Source organism: Strix uralensis, chromosome 12 (assembly GCF_047716275.1).
Source record: "Strix uralensis isolate ZFMK-TIS-50842 chromosome 12, bStrUra1, whole genome shotgun sequence".
Taxonomy (NCBI): domain Eukaryota; kingdom Metazoa; phylum Chordata; class Aves; order Strigiformes; family Strigidae; genus Strix; species Strix uralensis.
Window position 1 is genome coordinate 1,783,928 of NC_133983.1, and position 22,350 is coordinate 1,806,277.

Sequence of the window (22,350 nt, forward strand, 5' to 3'; positions counted from 1 at the left end):
TGGTTCTAACAGGCTTCAGCACTGATTTGCAGTGCCTGGTGTGAAAGAACAAAGAAATCAGGCGTGACCAAGGTGCTCAGCTAGGCGAGGATCCTTGTGCAGCTTCTCTTCAAGAGCGAGGTATTTCTGTGACGCTGTCTGCTTTTCCCTAGAACAAGAAGGGGGATATCAGAGGAAAACTGAAGCAGGACATCAAGTAGAATATTTTACAGAATAGCTTCAGTGCTGAGTTCCTGGGGGGCTGACTTGTAGACCTCCCCTGGGCACTGTACTCAGGAGACCGTTACCTGTTGAGTCTCAGCGCTAGAGTGTGGATATGGGACGCACTTTCAGAGTAATGGGTGAGGAAGTCATCCTCCTCCTCTGCACTCAGCCGGTTCCGGTTTTTCTGAAACCACTGGTTCTTCTTCTGCAGCTCTTCCACCGCCTGTTGGGGGAGCCAGCAGCCAGAAGTCAGGGTAATTGAGAGGAGAGCGGCGGGGGCAAAGGCGCACCAAAAATGCAACTCAAAGTTCAGGGAGCTGAGATGAAAGAAACTACAAATCAGAGCTGGTTTATTTTCATGGGAGATGGTAAGTTTGAGATGAGGTCTCACAGCACAAGAAAACAAGGGGAATCAAAACATGTGGAACAGCAAGAGGCAGGAAAACCTGAATGCGTCGCCTCACTATAGTCAAGAAGCACTGGAGAACAAAATCAGCTCTGAGATAGGGACTGAATTTCACCCTGGAGCTATTTTGTTCTTTGACCTCACATGACAAAAAAAAATATACAGGCACGTTTAGGGCTCTCTTAAAGTAATCAAAGGAGGTTTGTTTCTTGCCTGCTGTCACAATGAGACATGTGTTACCCTCCTGCCAGTGCAGAAGAGACTCCAGGAACACGCCCATCCTGACACAAGGCTGGGAATACCTGTTCAAAGCGAGCCTGGATGATGTTAGCTTTATCAATGAGACGATGCTTCAAATCAGTCAGGCACTCATCTCTGACACGCAGGGCCTGCGCCTTGGTCATTTTCTCTCTGTGGCCAATTTGAATAAGGAAAGGTGCCAAGTAATCCAGATCCTGTTCCTTCTGGAGGGGAAAAGACAGAAAGAGTCATGGTCCCATTTACCTGCTTCCCCGTGCAAAACAAAAGCAAAGGCCAAAACTCCCCATCCACCCCCCAGCAAGGAAATAATATTTCTTCTTCCTATAGTTTGATAAAAACTACTGCTTTGCATTAGCTTTGCATACCAACCCTTTCCCAATGCGGTTTTTAGTCTGAACTTTATTTTCTATCATCTTTTTTAACATTTCTCCTAATTTCCTTGTGTAGAGATGTCTCTTACTCAAACACGTTATCCACTGAGGTGCAGGAAGGGGTCTACAAAATGCATTTGTATTTGGACAGAAAGAGATGAAGACAGGGTATTTTGAGCAATACCAGCTAGGAGGCTGGCAAATAACTGGTTCTTGGATCTTTGCCCCTATTTGTGTTACACGTCAGAAGTTTGGTGTGAAAAACCTAGTATCACCTTTCATAACCTCTCTGTTCAGGAAAGTTCAGTCTAAAACCAAGAAGCATCTTGGAGATCTTGAAAAATTGCAAGTAATTATTCTTGATTTTTTTTTATTTGTCCAGAACATTCACAAGGTATTAATTCCTCAACAGAGATCCTGGAACAAAATTGGCTTTGCAAGTAATAATGAAAACCAAGGAAACAACTAATTCATATCACACAAAGAACTGCATATTTGCCTAACAAAATGAGCCCTGCCTAGAAAGATGCAGTTTGGATTCTATTATCACACTCCCCCCATATCCCTGTTACCAACTAATCCTTGTTAATTATTTTCTTTATTAACTAAATAAAATAAAACAATAATCTTTCTCGGCGATGTGAGTTTTTCCAGCAAGTCAGAAGGTCATAGCATGACCACGTTATATTTTCATGGGAAGTCAGTTGAAGCTGTGCTGACTTACACCTGCTAGGGATTTGGCACAGTGTATTTTAATGATACTAAAAGCTATTCAGAGATAATTCCTCAGACAGAAAAAGCTTACTCTGGATTTCTTTGTGTACATGTAATAAATACTGGGATTAATGAAGTCTACCTACCACGGCTTCATACTGCTCTCTTCTCTTTTCATTCCTTTCTGTATTATAAATTGAAAAGGACAATTTAACAGCACTTTCTTCATTCTCACAGATCTTCAAAATATTTAACACCTTCCAAAAAAATCAGAAAAAAGACCTCTCAGCTTTCCCACAAAATGTCAGCACTTTTACATGCTTGACCTGCTAACAGAGCAGATGCTGCATACAAGAACTGTAGCATAAGGTCTGTACAAATCTATATCACATCCTGCTGATAGATCAAGCCAACATGGTCTTATTTTTAGATTGCTGCTCTGTATTAAATTCTTGAACACAATTATTGATATTATCTGTTAATAAAGCTCTTCTGGAGTCATAGTCTTGCCACTACTTTTGAAATTGCACTGATAGCTTTGGCTTATTTCTTTGTCTTAATAGGATATACAGCACAAGCAATGTGAATATTTTGTCTGTGATACATCAAGACTGAGAAATTTGGCAAGGTAGTTCATGAGGTCACAGTGAACTAGCTTCAAATTTCTGAAAAAAAGGTGGACTTTTGCAATCTTGTTCTTATTATTAGTATTCTGTGCTAATATAGTTGAGCATTCCCTCTCCTTCAAGGGCTATTCTTCCTCACAAAAACATTAAAAAAAAAAAAAAATCCAATAGCTTTGCGTCCATCTGCTAGAATGGTTGGATTTATCATGAAGTAATTACAAAGACTTCTAAGAACATGGATTTGTTACAGCGGTCACAGTGTGATTAGCAGTACAAGCAATGTATTTTATGAAGTATTTCCCTACAGTTGCTCCCACAAAAAGTCACTTCAGTATTTTGGATAGGACTTCCTGGAAATGCTTAGTAACCAGATACAACATTACATAGAATATCCTTTCTTTTTGGTTTCATTCCCAGGCAAAAGGTAGACATGTTTCCAGATGCCCCAATTCATATGCTGTCATTTGCTCTCTGAAACTCTTCCTCCCCGTGAATGAAGAGTAAGTGCAGGAGCTGGAAAATGCATGACTTTCTATAAATATATTAAAGCTACATCCTTACTGAAAAATGGCTGGGTTGCAAGCTTGACAATTCAGCACGGAGAACAGCTTTGTGACTCCAATTTTATTTTTATCACAGCTTATGCTTTGGCAACCAGTCAGCTGAAACTGTTTCCACACCTGACTAACTTTGACACAGTGTGGACACCTCCCTGTTACCTCTGCTTCAGATTGCTGGACTTGTTGCTTCAGCCACTTCTCTTCCTTTGTTAGCTCCTGTAACAATTTGTACAGGTGGAGTTGCTTCTTATCCTTCTCAGAAGACCCTGCCTGGAAGCAGATAAGCTAGTGAAAAGATAGTGGCACTCTCTGGGGGCACAGGACCAGGCACTCTGCTAACAGAAAATGGCACAATTCTGCTATAGTCAATATAGTGACACTGATTTCTACCACTGAAGCATCTAACCCATGGTCAACAGCTTTATTAGACTTCATTTTGATTCTGAGTCAATCAGTAATGTGAGCCAGATGGCACGTCTTGCACTTTGCTGATGCTGCTGTTATTTGGTTGGAAATGGTTTTGCAGAGGCAAAAGGATGGCACTCCAGCAATTGCATTCTGTGTATTCTCCCCAGTGGGAAATATAAACTTCAAAAAAACATGCATTAACATTTAAAAAATCCTGTATTTGCAATCTCTCTTTGATTTTCCTAAGCGTAATGGTGCAGCATCACTATAGAATTTACTGGCAGACCTCTGCCCCTGGTTACAGACTCACATCAGTGATGTTAGTGGAGTGACCCCCCCCCCCGCCCTGAATGAGAGATTTTGGCCTAATGACAGCACTCCACTTTTTTTTGAAATATCTTTTATTTAAGGCTATCTCTCTATCTATCAGCAATGCATTAAGCCTCAGCATCTTGCTCTGCGTCTGCAGGGTAAACTCTGGGAGATTTAAGCGACGATGTGACCCAGAAGGTCATTAGAACCCAGGATGTCTGCTACTGCTTTTCTGCTGTAGTCTCTTCTTCAAGAGAGAACAGCAGAGGAAATGTCAGCTTCCCTGCCATGAATCCACAGGACTGGGCCCAACAGCTGCTGAACCAGCATCCTGCAAGATCCCACTGGCTCTGTCTACGCTGCCTGATAACCAGGTCTGGGAGGAGGACCTCAGGCACGGCTAGAGCAAGCTTTTCATGCTACCGTAGGTCCTGCATGCCCAGTCACTTCCAGCATGGCAGTGCATCCCCAGGGGCATTCCTGTTGTCAGCCTGGAGGCTGCCTGTGAGGGAGGTGTGCAGATGGAGCAGAGGGGCAGCATGGAATATGTCATGCTTGTAGTTCTTCTACTGACATTTCACCTTTCATTTCTGTCTTGTGATCTAGAAAAACTTCAAGATATAAGGAGTTTTTCTTCATACCTGGTATGTGGTGCACATTCCTGGGGTCATGAAGATTTCATTTCCTTTCCTATCACTCTCTGTCTCTTTGTAGAAATCCCTCTTTGAGGCAGTAATGTATTTATCCTTGAGGTGATATGTCAGATGGATCATATTCTCTGTGATCAAAAAGATACGTTCTGCTACATCTTCATCAGCAGGCTTTTCTAGGTTTCTGTGGAAACACTCCTTGATTTGCTAATGGGGGTTGAAAAGAGATGGAAGCAAGTTAGACAACACAAAACTGGCAAGATTTGCAGAGTTGGGTAAAAACTCAAGATAAAAATTGGGCTTTTCTGCCTGGACTACTGTGGCATCTCTTGGCCAATGGTCCTACTGTTCTTTCGTGTGCCTGAGAAAAAAAGCACAAAGCTGCTTAAAGCAACACAGAAGTCTCCTATTTGTGGAGCCAAGTATGCTCTCCAAGTTCAAAGACAGCTTGGGATGCATCCCTGCCTGAGGGAACTGCAGGAAGCAAGGTATTTTGGAGCACAGCAACGTTTCCCACATTCCCCAACATAGGGAAGGAGAAAGGAGCATGTTGGGTGCTGGTCCAAAGGCAGGGCACAGCATGGCTCTGTCTTGGCAGGTGAAGTGCCTGAGCCACACTGCCAGATGTCGGATTTCCTCCCTCTTCTGTTCTCCAAATCAGACCTGACTAGAGGAAGAGACAGATTACCTGCTTGTAACAGAGTGATGGGACACTCCATCAGGAACTTAAAACATTATTAGTTTGGGGTCAGAACATGAAATCATTGAACTAGTTTTGAGTCTTGTGAAAATTCCATTCCAAAATCATAGTCAAGCTTTTTTTCTTTCCTCTGACACACATTTTCCAAGTCTTAGCTTCCTGGTTTCATTCTAGCTGTGCACTGCAGTTCGTGACAACTGGTCTCACTGTAGCTCTCCATCAGGCAAGCAACTGTGAGGCACAGCAGCTGAACAAGGCTTGGACGTCCCATCTGGAGTTTTGCCTTGGCTGTGCCCACTGAAAATGAACCTAAAGCCCTAAGCAGTATGTTTTGCATAGTATAAATATCACAGTGACAGATATTTTTCTGTTCCTGCCTTGCCCATACCGCTATAGGCTGGGAGTTAATTTCAGTTCTGGTGCCAGCCAAGTGTATTTTCTTTCCTCTTTTACGAAACTCTATGTGTCGGACATGCAGGGAGTCATCCCGCCCCACGAAGTACTCTGTCATCTCCTCAGCATTTTTAACACGTTTCTGGAGGCCATCGACTCGTGCCTCGCTGTAAAACTCCATCGTACGTTCAGTCTCTGGTTCCAGCGATGTATAGGTGTGAGCTAAGGACATAAGAGAGATCGCATACATTTTCAGAGTTAGCAACCATAATACTTCACTGTGTGTCCAGAGGAAGTCTCATTTTCTTCAGCAGCCAATAAATACACGCGAGAGTGTAAGAAGGGAATGTTATCTCCCCACTGCTGTGTACCAATACGCCACAGCTCGAGGGCAGCAGGGCAGCTTTGCAGGGCCACTGCCATCTTTACACAGTAAGGCAGCGGTGAGTGGAGCCTGGACCCTGCTCTTCCCAAACCAGGAATGGGTGCAGCCTCTTGGGGTGAAATGCTGCTTTAGCAACAGATCTGATGCAGGACTTTCTCTCCCCCAGCTGCACAACACTTAGAGACCAAACATAGTCCTAAGGAGAAAGTTTCTACTTCTATCACCTCTACTGGTAAATTATATCACCCTATATATGTGATAGGTATGTATTTTTCTTCTGTTATGCTGGGGGGAGCACTATCCAGGACTGGAAGCCAACAACCCAATTCTCTGCTCTCCACTGGAGACCGTATTATTTATCTAGGCATTTCATCCCACAAGTTTGCAGCCTCCCAACTCTGGGTTTTTGCCACTGCTAGAAGGGATTCACATGAAGTCCCATCAGCTGCAGTGGCTGCCCAGCTGAGCTGGAATACCTTTAAGACCGAGGAGGTGTCCTGGGCTGAAGTACTCTGTGGTCAGCTGTGTTTGCTTATTCACTTCTCTCATATCCAGCATGTCTTCCCGGTTTTTGAACCACTCCTTCACCTCCACTACTTCAGCATCTGGCAGGAGACAAACCGTTTCACCACCTTATGTCACCCTGTTGGAGGTGGCAAGATTCATCTGATGAGCTCTCAGTGTCTGTGCAAGCAGCCTGTGCTACTGCTACAGCCGCAGCAGACATTGTAGAGTCACTGGAATTGGCCCTGTGCACAGGGGCATTTTGTAGATGAATTATACCTTAAGAGGGTTTATTTCTCTCCATCAACAGGAACTAAAGTAACTGACTCAGGGGGAGAAGGTGGCACGGCAGATGGCTACAGTTAGGCAAGAGAAATTCCACCCCAAATATTTTAATGTCATGAGGGAAGGGAAATGAGATAGGGGCATCACACTACCCAAGTAGGCTGAGGACAGGACACTGTCTGTCCAGTGAGGAATCTGCAGGGTTTCTTGGACCAGCTGTTGAAGAACAATGCTTTGGAGTACAGAAATATGCGCAGTCCGTAGCTGCCCCTTTCTATGGCTCCTGTCGATGCCAGTGGGAACTGATACTATTGGATCAAATCAAGCCAGCCTTCCATTTCTCTGAAGACTGAAAATCCAAGCAGCTGCCCTGCGACACTGAACAGCCTCACCATTGGGGTGTAAAACAGATTCAAACTCCTGCAGGAACCCCCAGCAGTACTGGAAAGTTCTGGGGCTTGACAGACAGTGAGTGTGATGAAGCATTTGAAGATGTGGTAGATGAGTCCCTCTCAAATGTGAAAGGAGGATGAGAAAGCATGAGAGAGACTCTGGCAAAAAGGGGACCACCTCCCTCTTCCCATCAGCACACCCCAGGCCATGTTTGCCCAGTGTCTCAAGTATGTTCACTCATCCCTCTTACAGTCCAAGTCTGCATAGACGGTGAGGCGTTTCACCAGTCCATTTCCATTCAGGTACGGTGCCCATTTCTCCAGTTTTGCTTTCTTGTACAGGATCACCTTCCTCCCCTGGGAACAGCGGGTCTCAAACTCTGCAGTGGGCAAGAGAGGTGTCAGAAAAATCCACTCCCTTGTACTCAGCCCCAGGAAAAAGAATTCAAGAGGGAGAACCATGGTGTAAGGGAAACCATGCATTTATTGACTGCATTCAGCTGCCAGTAAAGCTGTTCAGACCCTGCCTGTTGTGCTTTAGCGTTATAACAGTATAAGTCTTTTCTCTCCCAAAGCAGGTATTTGATAACTCAGGGGCAGTCCCTTGTGCATAGCAGGAACAGAAAGTCCACCCCAGGCAAAATCATTTAGCTGGCAGGAAAACACTGCGTGTGTGTCTCTGTGTGTCTGCAGTGTGTTCCCACCCCGGATGAGACAGTGCGCTGAGGGCAGGCACTCAAACCGGTAGCTACTGCTGCCTTGTCTACTGTGCTCTGCTGCTGCACCTTGTCCATCCCGAAGGGAGAACTCTTGAGTGAGATATACAAATATCCCAAATCCACTAAAAGGTAAAGGGGGGCAAGCAAAAGGCAAAGCAGGAATACATACCTCTGGGAGTTATCTGAATTGGGGCTACCCATGATGGTGGCATGTCAAAACTCATGTCTTCCTCCTCCTTTTCCCGCTGAAACAGAAGCGGAGATTTGCATTTTTGGCAGCTTCCCTTACTGTGCCAGGAGGCATTTTGATTCTAAAGAATGCAGTGCAGTGATCAGAGCTCAGCTCGTGCAAGGCTGTGCTGGTCCTGGGGAGCATGGTGGCACAGTTATGAGAACTGTGTCCGTCACAAACAGCCTGAGGGCAGAGGCAAGCAGCACACTGCAGCCGATGTGGAAGGGGAGCTTTACTGCATCCCCACACTCTCACTAGTACACCCCTACTCAAGCCTAATGAAATTATCTTCTGGCTAACACTCATGCTGGATAGGGGATGAATGTGACAATCGTCATTCAAACTAATGACCAGCTTGTTTTATGTAGACCACAGAGAGCACTTCGCTCCCCGGTTATGGGCACAGGCTGAGGAGGGTAGATAACAGGACAGAATATACTGTTATTGGCGTAGCTCCACCCTGCCTTCTCATGCCATGTTCTCCCACCAGGACAACAAACCATTTTTTGCTTCCAGGACACAGCATTTCTTGGTATATTAGAGTACATACATTATTTCTACATTTGGCAACTCCACCTAGCAGCCAGGAGAGCAGGGTGCTGACCAGCAGAGAAAGAGTGTCCTGAAAAGTTTCAGTTTGGATTTTATTTTTTAAAATTATCCCAAAGGTCAATGCACTTGGGGCCTAGAGAAATCCCTAGCCACTTAGGACACCAGAAGTACCACTTGGGGTCCTGCTTCAAAGAGCATCAGAACAATTCAAAATTGAGAAGGAATCTTAACATGCCAAGCAAAACCTAGCTAGAGCAATGGTGATGTGGCCTGGAGAGGGCAGCATGCAGGCCTACGAACACCAGTTCAATACAGCATCCCCACTGCACCAGAGTCGTTTGGGTCACTCACCACACAATCCATGTCTCTGTCAGGTAACTCCTTTTCCTCCTCAGCATCTGGGAGCAGCTGAAGAGGCTCGTGGCTTCCCGAAAGCATGATTTCCCAGCGGATAGCGTCACCCAAGTCAAAGGCAAGATCCTAGGCCACAGAGAAGAAACCCACTTAACTACAGCCTCAAGGGCCTGACACTAAACTGAACGCTGCTTCTGCACGTCTGCAGTGCTCTGGACCTGGCTGGGTGTCAGCGTTAAAGGACTCCAGACAGACTCCTGATCTCAGTGAGGTGGGCTCGTCAGAGCCTTGGCTGGCTGGTGGGACCCCAAAGACTGCCCTGTCCCTAGAGAGCTGCAGACCCTTTCCTCATGGTTCTCTGCCACAGATGAGAGGAAGTTGATGGAAATGCTTCTGCCTCCTTCCTCGGGGCATGCATGGCCCCAAGGTCAAGTTGCTCTAACTCAGACCCTCACCTCCCAGTGAAGTGAGTTACATCAGCTGAGGAGAAGCTGAGGTGTGGGAAGAGTCTCATCAAGATCTTTCCTGCCTTAAGCCATGCTTAACAGGCTCAAAACATCCTCTGCCTTAAAAGCTGTGGTTTGAGAGAATGGGTGTCCAGCCAGCCTTAAAAGCTGATATTCTAGCACTGTAGGGGTTTAATAGGTGTGACCCATATTTGTTAGCTCAGGGTCTGGGATGTGCTGGGGTAGTTCCAGAGTCTATGTAATCAGAGCAACACGACCAGAGCCAACACAGGGAATGGTCAGGTGGAAACTGGGATCACCACTGATCCTGAACCTCCCCAGGACTCAGGTTAGCCTAACTGTCCCTCCCAGGCACAGGGTGCTTAAGGGCTCGTTACCTTGCAGCCATTCCGGCAGTCCTGCATGTTCACCCAGTAGTTCCTGTGGTTCCAGACACTTTCGATCCCAAGGAAGTGCTCATCCATGGTGCTGTGGCTGCTTCCCGTGAAGGGGTTGATGAAGAAGGTCTCGGGAACATCCCTCTTCCCAGACAGAACCAAAACCCATGCGTGCACCCGTAAGCCATACAAAGGGTCACGCTTGCACTTTTCCACTTCCTGTAGCACAGAGGACAGAACAGAAATTATTGCCATTTTATTGCCACTTTAGTCCAACCCAACAGCAATCTTATTCTCTCCTCTGCCCACTTCTAAGGATCTCCAGGCCCTTAACACTCTTAAGGAGAGTGAGGTATTACATACCCAGTACATATTCCTGTGACAGCACACACTGTGTTTCCAGAGGCCAAGTGCTCATGGCCACGATCAGGGTCGTGTCATACTTTGTGGCAGAAGGTGGTGACCTCCTTTCTTTGGTCAGCCATTACCTGTGTCTCAGCTCTTGCTCCTGGAGTTTACAGCGAGGTGGACCTCATTAACTCACCATGACCTTCTCCTCTTCTCTTTCCTTGTTCTCTTGAGCAGCTTCAATTTCTGCCGCCTTCTTGGCCTCCTGCTGAAGCTCAAACTTGCTCTGCAGGTCTGGTGGGGGCTTAACTCTATACTTGTTGGACTTCTTCATCCCCTTTTTTGGTACCTGCCTCTGCAAAACCAGGATATTGCTGTGAAACCCAGCAGAGATCAAGAGAAGGGAGAAAATGTATGGCTTACAGGTACCTCCCAGTTCCCAACCCTTGGCAGTTTGCAGTATTGGACCTGGTGAACAGGAATTCAGTGAAGCCAAAGAGTCCTGTTAAGGAACCGTGGAAAATCCCTCAAAGGATCCCTTCAGCGAGGTCCCTGCTTGGTACAGACTGAAACCCAGTGTGGACCTGAAGCTGTTCCCCCTAGCTCAACTCTGGAGCTCGCTGGAAATGAACAGGCTGAGTGTGCATGCTGGGCTCACTGCTCGCTCCCTGCAGGTCTCACCTCCTGTGGCTCCCTGAGCAGTGGGCACAGCTCCAGAGTCTTGTCCAGGGTGCACATCTCGCGGGTGGCATACCCATGCACGCAGTAGGCATCATAGCCCGCCCCGATCAGCATGGAGCACAGCAGCACACTGAAGTCAAAGCAGTTCCCTCGCTGGTATTTCAGGATGGTGGTTGGGGAGTAGAGTGAACTGGGCTGGAAAGAGAGAGATGCATGTGCTTGTCTTGTGAAGCTGAAACACGCACCAAGCAGAGAGCAGGACAGAGAGAGGGCACGGCCCATATCCCTGGGCTCTGCACTCATACGGAATCTGTTATATAAAACCTCTATATAAGCCACAGACCCCAAAAGGCCCTGCCAAAGTGATCTGGGGAAATATGGCCCCAAATCTGGTGACAAATTTAACCGTAGGGAGAGATGGGCAGGACAAGCTTGCCAAACTGCTGAAAATCTAATGCTAACCACAACTCAGGCATGGAGCTTACCTCTATCTCTAGCTGGTCTGTCTGCAGCGTTTCAAAGCAAATGATCCATAAGCTAACATAGAGTTCAAAGGAAGGAACATATTCCCTTCTGGCCCTCACCAGTGAACAAGCAGGAATCAATATGGACATCAGAGAGGTTCTATGTAGTCTAATCCCAGATCCCAGACATCACCTTAGTGATGTCTAAGATGTCTTAGTGATGCCAGCCTAGAAATCTTTCAGCCACCCCAAAATATCCCCAAAATCGGGATAGAAATGTCTAAAGTCCCTAAGAATGGGTCACTAAGGTCAAGCATCATCCCCAAGGCTTTATATACTCCTTTGTTCCAAGGTATCTTGGTCTTTGGAGGGGAAGCCTGTCAGCCATTGCAACCCACAGCAGGGTTGACTGAGAGCAGGGTCAGGCCCAACCTTGTAGAAATGGTGCTTAATTGCTTGACAGGTACAACACTGTACATGTACTGAGATTACAGCTCCAAAGAGAGCGCATGGGGCCTGGGAAAATCTGGGGGTTGCCTAAGTAACGAGGGGATGATGGAGGGGTCAGAGACCTTTGTAATCCCAGCCAGTGGGGTTTTCACATGGTGTCCTGCTGAGAGGCCCTTCGGTCACCTCCGTTATGGGGCAGTTTGTGATGGGACTACAGCACTTTTCTTACCGGTGTGATAGGGGACTTGAGGGGCTCCATGGTGAGATAATCAGAGACGAAGCTGGCACAGCCATTCCAGTGGTACAGCTCTGTGTAAGGCAGCAGCGTTGGCCTCACCGTTGTGCTCACAAACTTCTGTAGGGCAACAAGAGGACTTTGGTTAGCCAACAGATGCGTGGCAGAGTGTCTTGTCCAAAGCCATCCCCTCTGACTACCCCTGGAGGTGGCAGCTCACATTCAGGACCTCCCTACAGCATATCAACAGCATCAGTAACCCTCCTCACCTGTTCTGAGCTGGAAATTGCATGGGGTTGAGAGGCTGTCTGCTTGTCTGTGGCTAAAACTTCAAGCTCATCTCAGACGCATTACAAGCGAGACAAATAGCTACTGCCCTTTCCAGCTTTTATGTCCTCCAGCATTTTTTGCCTTGTATGTTAATGATATAGTAAATGTTGGGGAAAGTTGGTCCAAAGTACCAATTCCAGATGTCTGGGGGAGCATCAGGTCCAGAACAAGACAACAGTTGTGCAGCTTGGGCCTAGTCCTAAACAAAACCAGACCACAAACCTCCACATTTACTTCCTTCCCTGTAACTTCTTCAAAGTTCAGAAAAGACCTAACTCTGGATCCAGACTCATATCTGTGACTGAGCCTGAGCCTTATCTATTTCATGTGTTTCTTTACTTTCCTTTACGTTTCTGTGGTCTTTCCTGTTTCCCAAGTCTCACGCTGCAGGGCTGTGAGCTGCCTGCAGCCTACATGGCACCACCACCATGGCTTTGTGGCTTTGGCCAACCAGGGTGTTCCTGGGGTGCTGTGTGCCTGCTCAGGGCGCTGCGGGCACCGCAAGCAGGTCCCCATCACCTTTGGCCAGGAGGGAGGGCGGGAGGGGCTGCTGTCCTTCCCCAGCATTCGGCAATAGCAAAGCCAAGTGCCCCCTGCGCTGTGGCCCAGCCCCACAGCACCCCATACCTCCACGCCACACTCGTTGACCGGGTGGAGGAAGAGCAGCTTGCGGTCAGGGCAGAGGTGAGTGTACTGCCGGAGGAAATGGTCAGCAATGTGCAGCAGCTTCTTCTCCTTCAGGGAATTTGTCTTGTACGAGGACGGTAACTGGGACGTGTCAACGGAGCTCCAGTCAAAATCACTTCCAGGGCACGAGGAGGCAGAGAGACACAGGTAATAAGCCAGGAACAGTTCAGGCAAGATGACTTGCTATCAAAACATGGCAGGGGCTCCCTGTTTCCCAGGGAACTAATGGGGATCATATCCAGGGACATGATTTTGACATAGCCAAGCTTCTCTGGAACGATGGCAAGCTGACATATACCCAGAGGCTCAGGGGATCTTTATACAGTGTTCTGATACAGCAGCAAATGAACATACACTGAAGTGAGTTACCTTGCCTTACTCACACGTGCCCGGTCTTGGACAAACACACCAGGCACATGAAACTTGCTCACTCCCCGCCCTGTGCAAGGGGACCACATGTGCCATCCACACGTGTGCAGTCTCCCCACGAACAGACCGTCTCTGCTCATCCCAGTAACTGACGGGACTTACGGTGCATCACTGGGGACACAGACTTGCTTTGCAGACACCATCGTATCCACATCCTGGAGGTTATCACTGATCTTCAAATCCTTTGGCTCTTCTTCTCTTTGCTCCTCTTCCTCCTTCTCCTCCAGGATCTCCATTCCGCCTCCTCCTGGGCACTACAGTAATGGACACACCAGTAAACAGCAACACAGAAAACACTCATATTCTGGCCGTAGTGATTTAATATGTGAGCATGGCTGAGGCAGCCAGCAGCACGACAGTAGAGGGTGAGCACTAAATTTGAGTTTGACCTGGCCTTAGTAAATAAGTGGTTGGATGTTCCTGGACACCCCGAGTGTGGGGGTAGAACAGGGGGAGACTGGCTTGGTAGGGCACAGCACATCCCCACATTCAGTCTCAGATCACGGTGCGTCCCCCGTTTCCCGTGCCCGTGTAAATGTGGCATCTCCCGTCCCGCCTGGGTGCTGCTGGCTGGGCACCAGCTCTGGAAATCTGCTGGGCACCAGCTCTGGAAATCTGCTGGGCACCAGCTCTGGAAATCTGCTGGGCGCTGCCAAAGGCCCGGGCAGAGCCGGTGGGCTGCACCGAGCCTGGCCAGCCCCACAGCGGCCTTGAAGGAGGGGTGCAGGGGATGCGTTTTGCAGCAGAGTCAGCAGCCTCCAAGGACAGAGGGCTGTTTATATTATTAATTTCCATCTCAGGGAGGTCACGGGCTGTTTGTTTCCCCCCCCCCCCCCCGCGGTCAGGCTGACCCCGTGAGGAGCAGACAACAAGGAGGCACAGACCGTGACTTGGGGGGTGGGAAGCGGCGTCCCGGGTCCCAGCACTGGCCTCGGCACCACACAACAGCCTCCCGGCCCCGCTGCCCCTCGGCCCCGCGGCTCTCAGGGACCCCCAGGCTGCTGCGGCTGCCCTGCACCTCCCGCCGCCGCCGCCGCTCCCGGCCTCCCGCACCATGGCAACGCCCGGCGCGGAGGCGGCCCGGGGCCGGGGCCTGCGGCCTCCCCCCAGCGCCGCCGGGGCCTACCCCGGCCTCTCCCCGAGTCAGGCCCTGAGGCCACCACCAGGCCCCCGGGGGCTCCTAAGGTGCCCGGCCCGCACCCCCTCGGCTGCCCCAGCCCTCCCCGGCCGAAAGCTGCGGGCAGGCCCCCGGGCAGGCGGCTCGCCTCCGGCCAGAGGGGCTTGGGGCGAGATGAGGGGGAAGCAGCCAAACCCTGCCCACCAGGACAGCTTTGCCAGCAGCCCCTCGGAGGCTACAAGGCTGCTCTTAAACTCACGAGTTTCACTCTCTTTAAAAAAAAAAAAAAAACCAAAACAAAACCACCAAAAAGCTTCCCCCACCCCCTTTTTGCTTTGCCGCTTTCCAGGCCCGAGGGCTGCACTGCCTTTGCATCTCTAAGCGAGTCTGTGCAAGCTTCTGGCCCGGTTAATTGCTTTGTAAAATACATAATGGAAAGCGGAGATTCTCACCCAAAAGCTGGCAGGAGGCCTGTTCTAATTCTTTTTTTTTTTTTTTTTTTTTTAATTGGTAGTTCATTAGCCTGTAAGCAGGGTCAGGTGCTAAAGACTTCTGTTTTCTAGTTTTCATTGTGGTTAGGAAAAAAACTGGATGGAGAATGGATGTTCCCATTTGCTGCTATGTTATGATAACAATTACAGCTCTGAGGATGCACAGTCAATAGATATCAAGAAGCATCACTTTGAGTGATCACTGCTATTTGCAGCTGGTTATTGCTTCCCGGACACAGCATCCCTCATCCCTCCATCTCTCACCAATACTTCTCCTCAGATCTTAGATGTCAGAAATCATTAAAAAGAAATCCAAAGAAAATGTACGTTGTGGTTGAGAAACCACGTGTATTTAGTACACACAGTTCTCTGGCCTTCGCGTGTGCCACTGTGGTATCTGTTGTTATTGCTGCGTCAGACGCGGGTACCACAAAACCAGATTCCCAGGGATTTTGCAGATACTCCCCTTGTTTGGGGTCCGTGAACTGGGTCAGCGTTCATGAGCTGTCAGCTAATCGGAAGGGCCGTCTGTGCTGGAGGACGGACTTTTGCAGAGTCCTTTCCTCCCCGGCCACTACTGAAGGATGCTAAATTGGCTCTTGTGCAATCGCGGAGGCAGCGTGTTTGCGCGGGGGAGCAGGATGAGCTGCCATGAGGAGATATAAGGCACGCGGCAGGGAGCACAAGAGCGACCCGGGGCAGCGGTGCTGGAGGAGCACAGAGTGGCCTGGCAATGGTAAGTGGGGTGAGCACAAGGTGAGATCTTGACGCCGGTGGGATCTCTCAGGACCGCTGCAGCAGCGAGCAAGGAGCAGAGCAGGGAATAAACCTTCCTCGACCACAGGTCTGGTGGTCACAGCCACTCAGGGTCGGGTGGAGGGGGTACACAGTGTGCTACCAGACATGAGTGGGGCTTTTGGCGTTGTCTTTCCCAGCTCTCAGTGCACTTGCAGGTGCTCCAGCCACCAGCCAGACTGGCTCATATCCAGGTCTCTGATAAGGAGACTCCAGTGTCCAGGGCTCATCAGCACCGTGCCATTAATTTCCCTAAAGAAATCAGTTATCTGTACCAATGGGGAAGATCGACTTAATCTGTGGCTTTGTGGCATTAATTTTAGTCGTGTTCGAGGCTTTGCGTTTTCTTTATTCCATTGTCTCCTTGTTATGGATACCGGTTACTGGAAAAACGAGGATCCTTTTGCAAATCCTACCTCTTCAAAAGAGCTGTAGTGGGAAGAGGGAAACTTCTTTCCTCTTCAGGAAGCCTGGACTGATGCCTCAGCTGTGCAGTTTTAATCGAAGTGCTTGTTATTACTGAAATGTGGCTTTATCACTGCCAGCACATCCCTGCAGGTCCAAGGGTCTGGTTTCTCACACCTCCTCTTTCTGGAATAGCTACCAAAATTCAGGAACACCTCCCCCTTGCAGGCTAACGCACGGGTCAAATACTGCCCTGAATTTAGGTAGCTATAAAAAATATCCTTTGGGATAGGAAATGACTCTGTGCCATTGAACCTAGAGTTTTTTGAGGAAATACAGTCCAGAAATTATCTCACCCATGCTTGAGGGTTGGCTCTTTCTGAATGACTGCAAACATCTCCAGCAAGCATGCTAAAAATCCAAGTTACTCAGAGCCTGCTCATTTTTACAGGAAAAGACTGTGAGGTGTTTGCTGCTGGTCTCTGCCCTCTGCCTGGCTGGCTACGAAGGCAACAAGAGTGAGTCTCCCTGTACACTGTCCTTGTTGGGTCACAGACGGGTAATATGGAAAGAAGAGGTCAAACCCTCACCTGATCTGTATCCAGGTTCTTCATTCAGGGCACCGCTGAAGGCTGCTAAGGGGGCACAACAGAGCACGGCTTGGTGGGGGGTGGGAACTGGGGTGCAAGAGCTGGAAAAATAGGCAAAAACCTCAGGTTCTCCATCCCAGACACATATGGTATATCACCCATGGAGATGGACAGAGGTGCTGTGACGTGCCACTGCTCTCCTTGCTAGCTGGTGGCAGGCTCCATAGCTCTGCTCCAGGTAACGGCCGTGCTGAGGAGGTCTCCCAGGCTCTCAGTCACATCCTCCCAGCAGGTCCTTCCTCAGATGTTTTGCCTCAGAGCTCTGGCTCTGTGAGGATCTCAGCCCTTGTGAGCTGTGCAGGACTTCATGCCGTGGGGCGAGTTCACTCTCACGTCTGTTGTAGGGCAGATATTCTTGCTGAGTTTCAGCTTACTCACCTTTCCTTGGCTGCAGGTGAGCTGACGAGCCCGCATGGCTGGAGGCGAGGGGTTGTCCTCCGTCTCAAGAGGAGCCCCGACACCTGCCTGCCAAACCCATGCCAGCACCAGGGGGACTGCCAGGTGATGGAGGACAGACCAGTTTGCAGCTGCAAACCAGGCTTCACAGGGCTCTTCTGCCAAGGTAGGGCTGGGGATGCTGGGAACCCTCCCCAGTCTGTCCACAGGCACCAGAGGGAAGGGTGATGGGCACGGTGTGCTGATGTTACCACTGCTCTCCACTGCAGGCTCCAGGAGCATGTACCAGCTCCCGGTTCAGGTGCCTTCCCCACCACCATGTCCTGACTACATGTTGGTAGAAGACCTAGTCACAGGCCATTTCCTTCCTCCCCAAAAGTCTTAGTTCCTGTAAGAAGGAAAGCTTGGCTGTCAAGAACCTGTGCCGTGGTGTAGCTGTGTCAGGGCAGCAGCAGGACATTCTGTGGAGCGCAGCTGCCTCACGGTCTCGGCTCAACCACATGTGCTCTGTCACGGCTACTGTGAAGGGTCCTTCCAGACACTGCCAAAAACTGTGCCTTCTTCGTCTGAAAGAGAGGATCACTGGTGCCCTTGGCAGGCTGCAGTGATTCTGTAGACCCCTCGAAAGGGGCCAGACCCACAACATCTGCCTTTGATGTCTTGAGCTTAAGGACTGTGTCTGTTCAGAGTAGTGGCGGCCGTGGACTGGTGCAGGTCTTAGGAAACCAGCACAAAATGACAGACTCACATTAATTTCTGCATGTTGCCAAAGGTTTGTCTTTGCCCAGTGTCTCTGAAGAGCCTTCCCAGCAGCCTCCAATAAGGCTGGGATGAGGGTCTGTTGAGCTCAGTGGGACTGTGCCATCCATAGCTGACCTAGGGCTCCTTCAGGCTTCTTCCTTATTGCTATTGCAGATGGCTTTTTCCCCCAGATGTGGTACTGAAGTTGGCCTGCGAGGAAGAGCACATGAAGATGATGGTGAGGAAGGAGGTGTTTGAACTCTTGAAAATCCCCCAGGAGCTTGTCCACTTGAAGAACCAGGCATGCAAGGTCTCAGAAAGGGAAGAAGAGGGCGAGCTGTTTTTTGCAGCCACTCTCACAGGTGAAAACCACACTGCCTGTGGGTCAATAATTCAGGTGAGGATGCAGCAGAACCTCTCTGCATAGTTCTGAAGTGGTGAGAGGAGCAGACATCCTGGAGGCTTTTTCTTTTGATGCTGTAAAGTTCTCATTCCCCTTGGAACGGTTCACTGGCAACTGTCAAAAAGTTCTTCTGCCTCCACCAAAGCTGGCAGCACATCTTGTCTTATTCAGCAGGGCATGGAAGTCTCAGTGTGCTCTTTACTAGCTGATAACAGCCCTCGGCTTTCTGTCAGCATCCTCTGAGCTCTGCAGCTCTGGCTATAGCCCCTTGGTCCCTCACTTGATTCATGAGTGTCAGGGAGGGTGCAGAGGAACCCGTGCTCCAGCTCTGCATTGCACAGAGGGGCCCTCACCTGTGGTCTCTATGCTGACTCCTGCCTACGCCGATGATGGTTGCCAGTAGCCCCGGGACACGGGACTTGAGCAAAAACTCTGTCAGATATCCAGGAGGCCTGGAGCAGCTATAGCTGAGTTGCACCATCTGAATGGGAGCTTGGAGCCCTGTCTATGGACTTAGACATGGTCTGGAGACTTGATTTCTGTGTCATTCCAGCAAAACAGTTCCCACGTGTTGTACTCCAACGTCATTGAGTCAGAGCAGGAGGCGCACAGGGGTGTGATCTCCCGGAGTTTCCAGCTGGAGGTGCATTTCTCCTGTGTCTATGCCTACGAGCAGGTGGTGAAACTGCCCTTCGCTCTCACTGCGGTTGACAAGTGAGTGGTCCCTCTTCACCTTGCTGCTGACATGGTATCTTTGAGCTTGCAGAAAAACAGATGCCTCCAATGAGGTGATCTGCAAATCTGTTCCTGGGAAGCCACTAGAGAGCTCTGGGAGCAATGCCACATCAGGGTGCCTCCCTTTCTCTTCCCAACATGTTTTTTCAGCACGAGGTTTGGGCCTGGGACAGAGCCAAAGAGGCGCACACACAATCTACCTTTCTCCTATCTTCACTCCTTGAAACCAACTATCCAAAAAATAAAGGGTGGGAACTGGAAGATGCCCCCACCAGGCCCCTGTGGGTTAGGACACCCTGGGTTGCCTTTCTCATGGCCCTCCCTGGCCAGCTGGTCTGTGGGAGCCCCTGGAGCTCGTTGCCTCTGCACACAGCGTGGACATAGCGGCCAGGAGGCAGCTCGGGGCCTGGCTCTCAGGAGGTTCCACCCGGGAGCAGAGGCACATACAGAGTCAGTGGACCTGCGCTGGTGGCCTGACTTGAGCTATGTCCTTCCTGCCTTCTCATGCTGCTTGTGAGCTCTCCTCCTGTCCTCCTCTCCTCTCAGGCTGGTGCAGTTCGTGGTCAGAGAAGGACACTTCAATGTCAGCATGAGACTCTACAAGACCCCCTCCTACCTCCAGCCCTATCACCTGCCGACCGCGGCCGTCCCCATCACAGACACGCTCTATGTCCTGCTGAAGATAGAAGGACAGCACCAGCTCAAGTACTTCCTGCTGAGCGTTGAGGACTGCTGGGCCACACCAAGCGTGGATCCCTACCAGGATGTGCGGCACAAGCTCATTGAGAAGGGGTGAGTGGAGGGCCCCTAGCACATCTGGTCTCCCTGCACCACAGTTCTGGGTGCTGAGGACAGGTTGCTGTGAGGGAGCAAGGAGCAATGACACCATCGTTGCTCACAGGTGGAACCTATGGTGGACACCATCACTGAATAGATGGAACAGCCTCGTAGATGAGCCTCCTCTCCTGACCCTGCTCTGCTGCCAGTAGTGCTGCCTTCCCTCTAGCATCACTCCTGGCCAGCTGGGGAGGCAAAGGGCAAGGAGGGGAGACCTTGCTGGGATGTGCAGAGAGGTCTGTGCTGAAAAGCTTATGTTAGATGTGGCTGCAGCTCAGCTAAAGCCAGTAACATGGCTATCCGGGAAGTGGGAGCCATAGCCAGCCTCACTGCAGCCCTCCAGAGCAGCTGTGGCCCCACAGAGAACAACACAAGCCAGCTTCTGTGCTGGTGGCAGCTCCTCCCTGAGCTGGGCACAAGGCAGGGTGCCAAGGAAAGGCATTCCCACTGACACCGAGACAGAAATAGTCCTGTTTAGCAAAGCTTGGGGGCCGTACCCACTTTCTGTGTGCTCCGGTGTACCAGGCTGGAATGTTCCCCCCTGATTGCCACCTGCTGACTCAGCCATTCTGTCCCAGGTGTCCCCATGATGAGACAGTGACATACCTGAACGCCATCGGAGAGAGCGCTACTGCCAAGTTCAGCTTCCAGATGTTTCAGTTTGTTGGTTACCCGGAGGTGTTTCTGCACTGCCGTGTCCGGCTGTGTCTCCCCGACAGCCCAGAGCCCTGTGCCAAGGTGAGCTCTCCCAATAGTCTACACCGCGCCCTGGCCAGACAGGGGGACCTCCCTTCCCTTGGCCTGCTGTTTGGAGAAGGTGCTCTGCTCTCATTTCGGGTGCCTTAGCACAATAAACACCTTCCAGCAGCAGGAGCTCACCCCAGTGCTCTGAACTAAAGGTGCGAGGGCTTGAACCCACCAGAGATCTCCTCTCCCTCTTCCCTCTGGCTGTTGGGTATTTGCAGGAGAGGTTTTTGCTAGGACCTGGGGAGAAGCAGACTAAGGTCTTTCAGGAACCAGCTCCTCATGCTCTGGGGTCTTGACTGCTCCCAGGCTGCAGCTCCAACTGTGCCTCTGCCAGGGGGAGACCCACAGGACAGCTCTTGCCACCCGGAGCGGGCTTCTCCCCTGCCCTCTGGTCCCCTCACCCTTCCCTTGGCTTTGTTGACAGCAATGCCCCAGGCACTGGAGGAGCAAGCGGGAGCTGGGGGATGACTACAATAAGATTGTCTCCTACGGCCCCATCCACCTGCTGGCTGCTCCTTCCTTGGGAGCAGAGACCCACCATTCCGGGACTGACCGGCAGGACCTCGCGGGTACGTATGTCCCCCTGGAGAGGGCAAGAGCAGCTCACAGACCCTTGCAACTGTCTAGGCTATGCCAGGTGATGAAAAAGGGCTGCTAAAGTCACGGCCCTGCATGGAAGCGTGGAGTCTGTCAGGTGTCCTGGCCATGCACGGCACGCTCCAGAAGCCAAGTGAGCCCAGAGAGGTTAGCTCTGTGTGAGCAGCTCCGTACCAGGCACAGGTCGGGCAGAGCTGGGGAGCTGGGTGGGAAGGGACCAGAATCCAGAAGGCTGCTGGTGCAGCACTGCAGGTGAGGAAGGCTGGGTTTTCGTGCTGGATCTCTGCCTCAGCCCAGCGAGGCAGGCTCCTTCTGAGCACTAGGGCGATCCAGGGGATCCAGGGAGGTCCGAGATCAGGGCTGGGGGCAAAGCCACCTGCAGCATAGCTCAGATCAGGCATGAGTGCTGAGCTGAACGGAGCCCCTGGGCAGTGGATGTGGTTGGAGGCCCCAGGTGAGACCAGCTGGGTTGACCGAGTCCTGTTAGTGCCCTCAGGGCTCTGAGGTACCCCCAGCTCTGGCAGCTCTTGCCCTTCGCAGATGACCTGCCCCGAATCTGCCTCCAGCCAGGAGATGCCATGCCAGGGCTCAGTGCCAGCTTGGGGGACTCAGATGTGTAACCAACCTTTCTCCTCTTGGGCAGGACCCAACCCGTGGCTCCCTGGGGCCCTCATCCTGCTGTGTGCACTTGGTGTGCTCACCGTGGCTGCTGCAGCTGTCAGTGCGTGGCGGCAAACAGTGTAGGAAATGGCTGTTTCCAAATAAATGTGACAGTGGCAGAGACACTCTTTACAAGGGTTTTTTGGGAAGGAGGTGATGGTTGGATGCAAACAGTGCTTGAAGGATGAGTCACATCAGTGTTGCTGTTCTCTGCAGCATCTCTAGGACCTTCTCATCCCCTCCTGGCCCATGTACCCAGTGATAGGAGGTTCCTTCCTCC

General features: G+C 50.5%; 2 protein-coding genes across 2 annotated transcripts; one reads left to right on the forward strand and one right to left on the reverse strand.

The window, feature by feature from the left end:
* Positions 1-50: 50 nt before the first annotated feature.
* DRC7 (dynein regulatory complex subunit 7) lies at positions 51-13,732 on the reverse strand. Its single transcript, XM_074881926.1, has 17 exons — positions 13,599-13,732; positions 13,008-13,182; positions 12,045-12,170; positions 10,902-11,096; positions 10,417-10,569; positions 9,873-10,091; positions 9,026-9,154; positions 8,060-8,135; positions 7,423-7,551; positions 6,467-6,595; positions 5,601-5,827; positions 4,504-4,719; positions 3,302-3,412; positions 2,103-2,213; positions 913-1,074; positions 288-427; positions 51-148 (listed from the first exon to the last, which is right to left on the reverse strand). Exons 1-17 carry the CDS (start codon positions 13,730-13,732, stop codon positions 58-60), a joined length of 2,523 nt encoding a protein of 840 aa, XP_074738027.1. The 3' UTR covers positions 51-57.
* Positions 13,733-15,804: 2,072 nt separating this feature from the next.
* Positions 15,805-22,154, forward strand: LOC141948913 (pancreatic secretory granule membrane major glycoprotein GP2-like). Its single transcript, XM_074881927.1, has 9 exons — positions 15,805-15,840; positions 16,756-16,822; positions 17,349-17,516; positions 18,283-18,488; positions 19,048-19,208; positions 19,776-20,021; positions 20,645-20,804; positions 21,238-21,382; positions 22,054-22,154. Exons 1-9 carry the CDS (start codon positions 15,838-15,840, stop codon positions 22,152-22,154), a joined length of 1,257 nt encoding a protein of 418 aa, XP_074738028.1. The 5' UTR covers positions 15,805-15,837.
* The last annotated feature ends 196 nt before the right edge of the window (positions 22,155-22,350 follow it).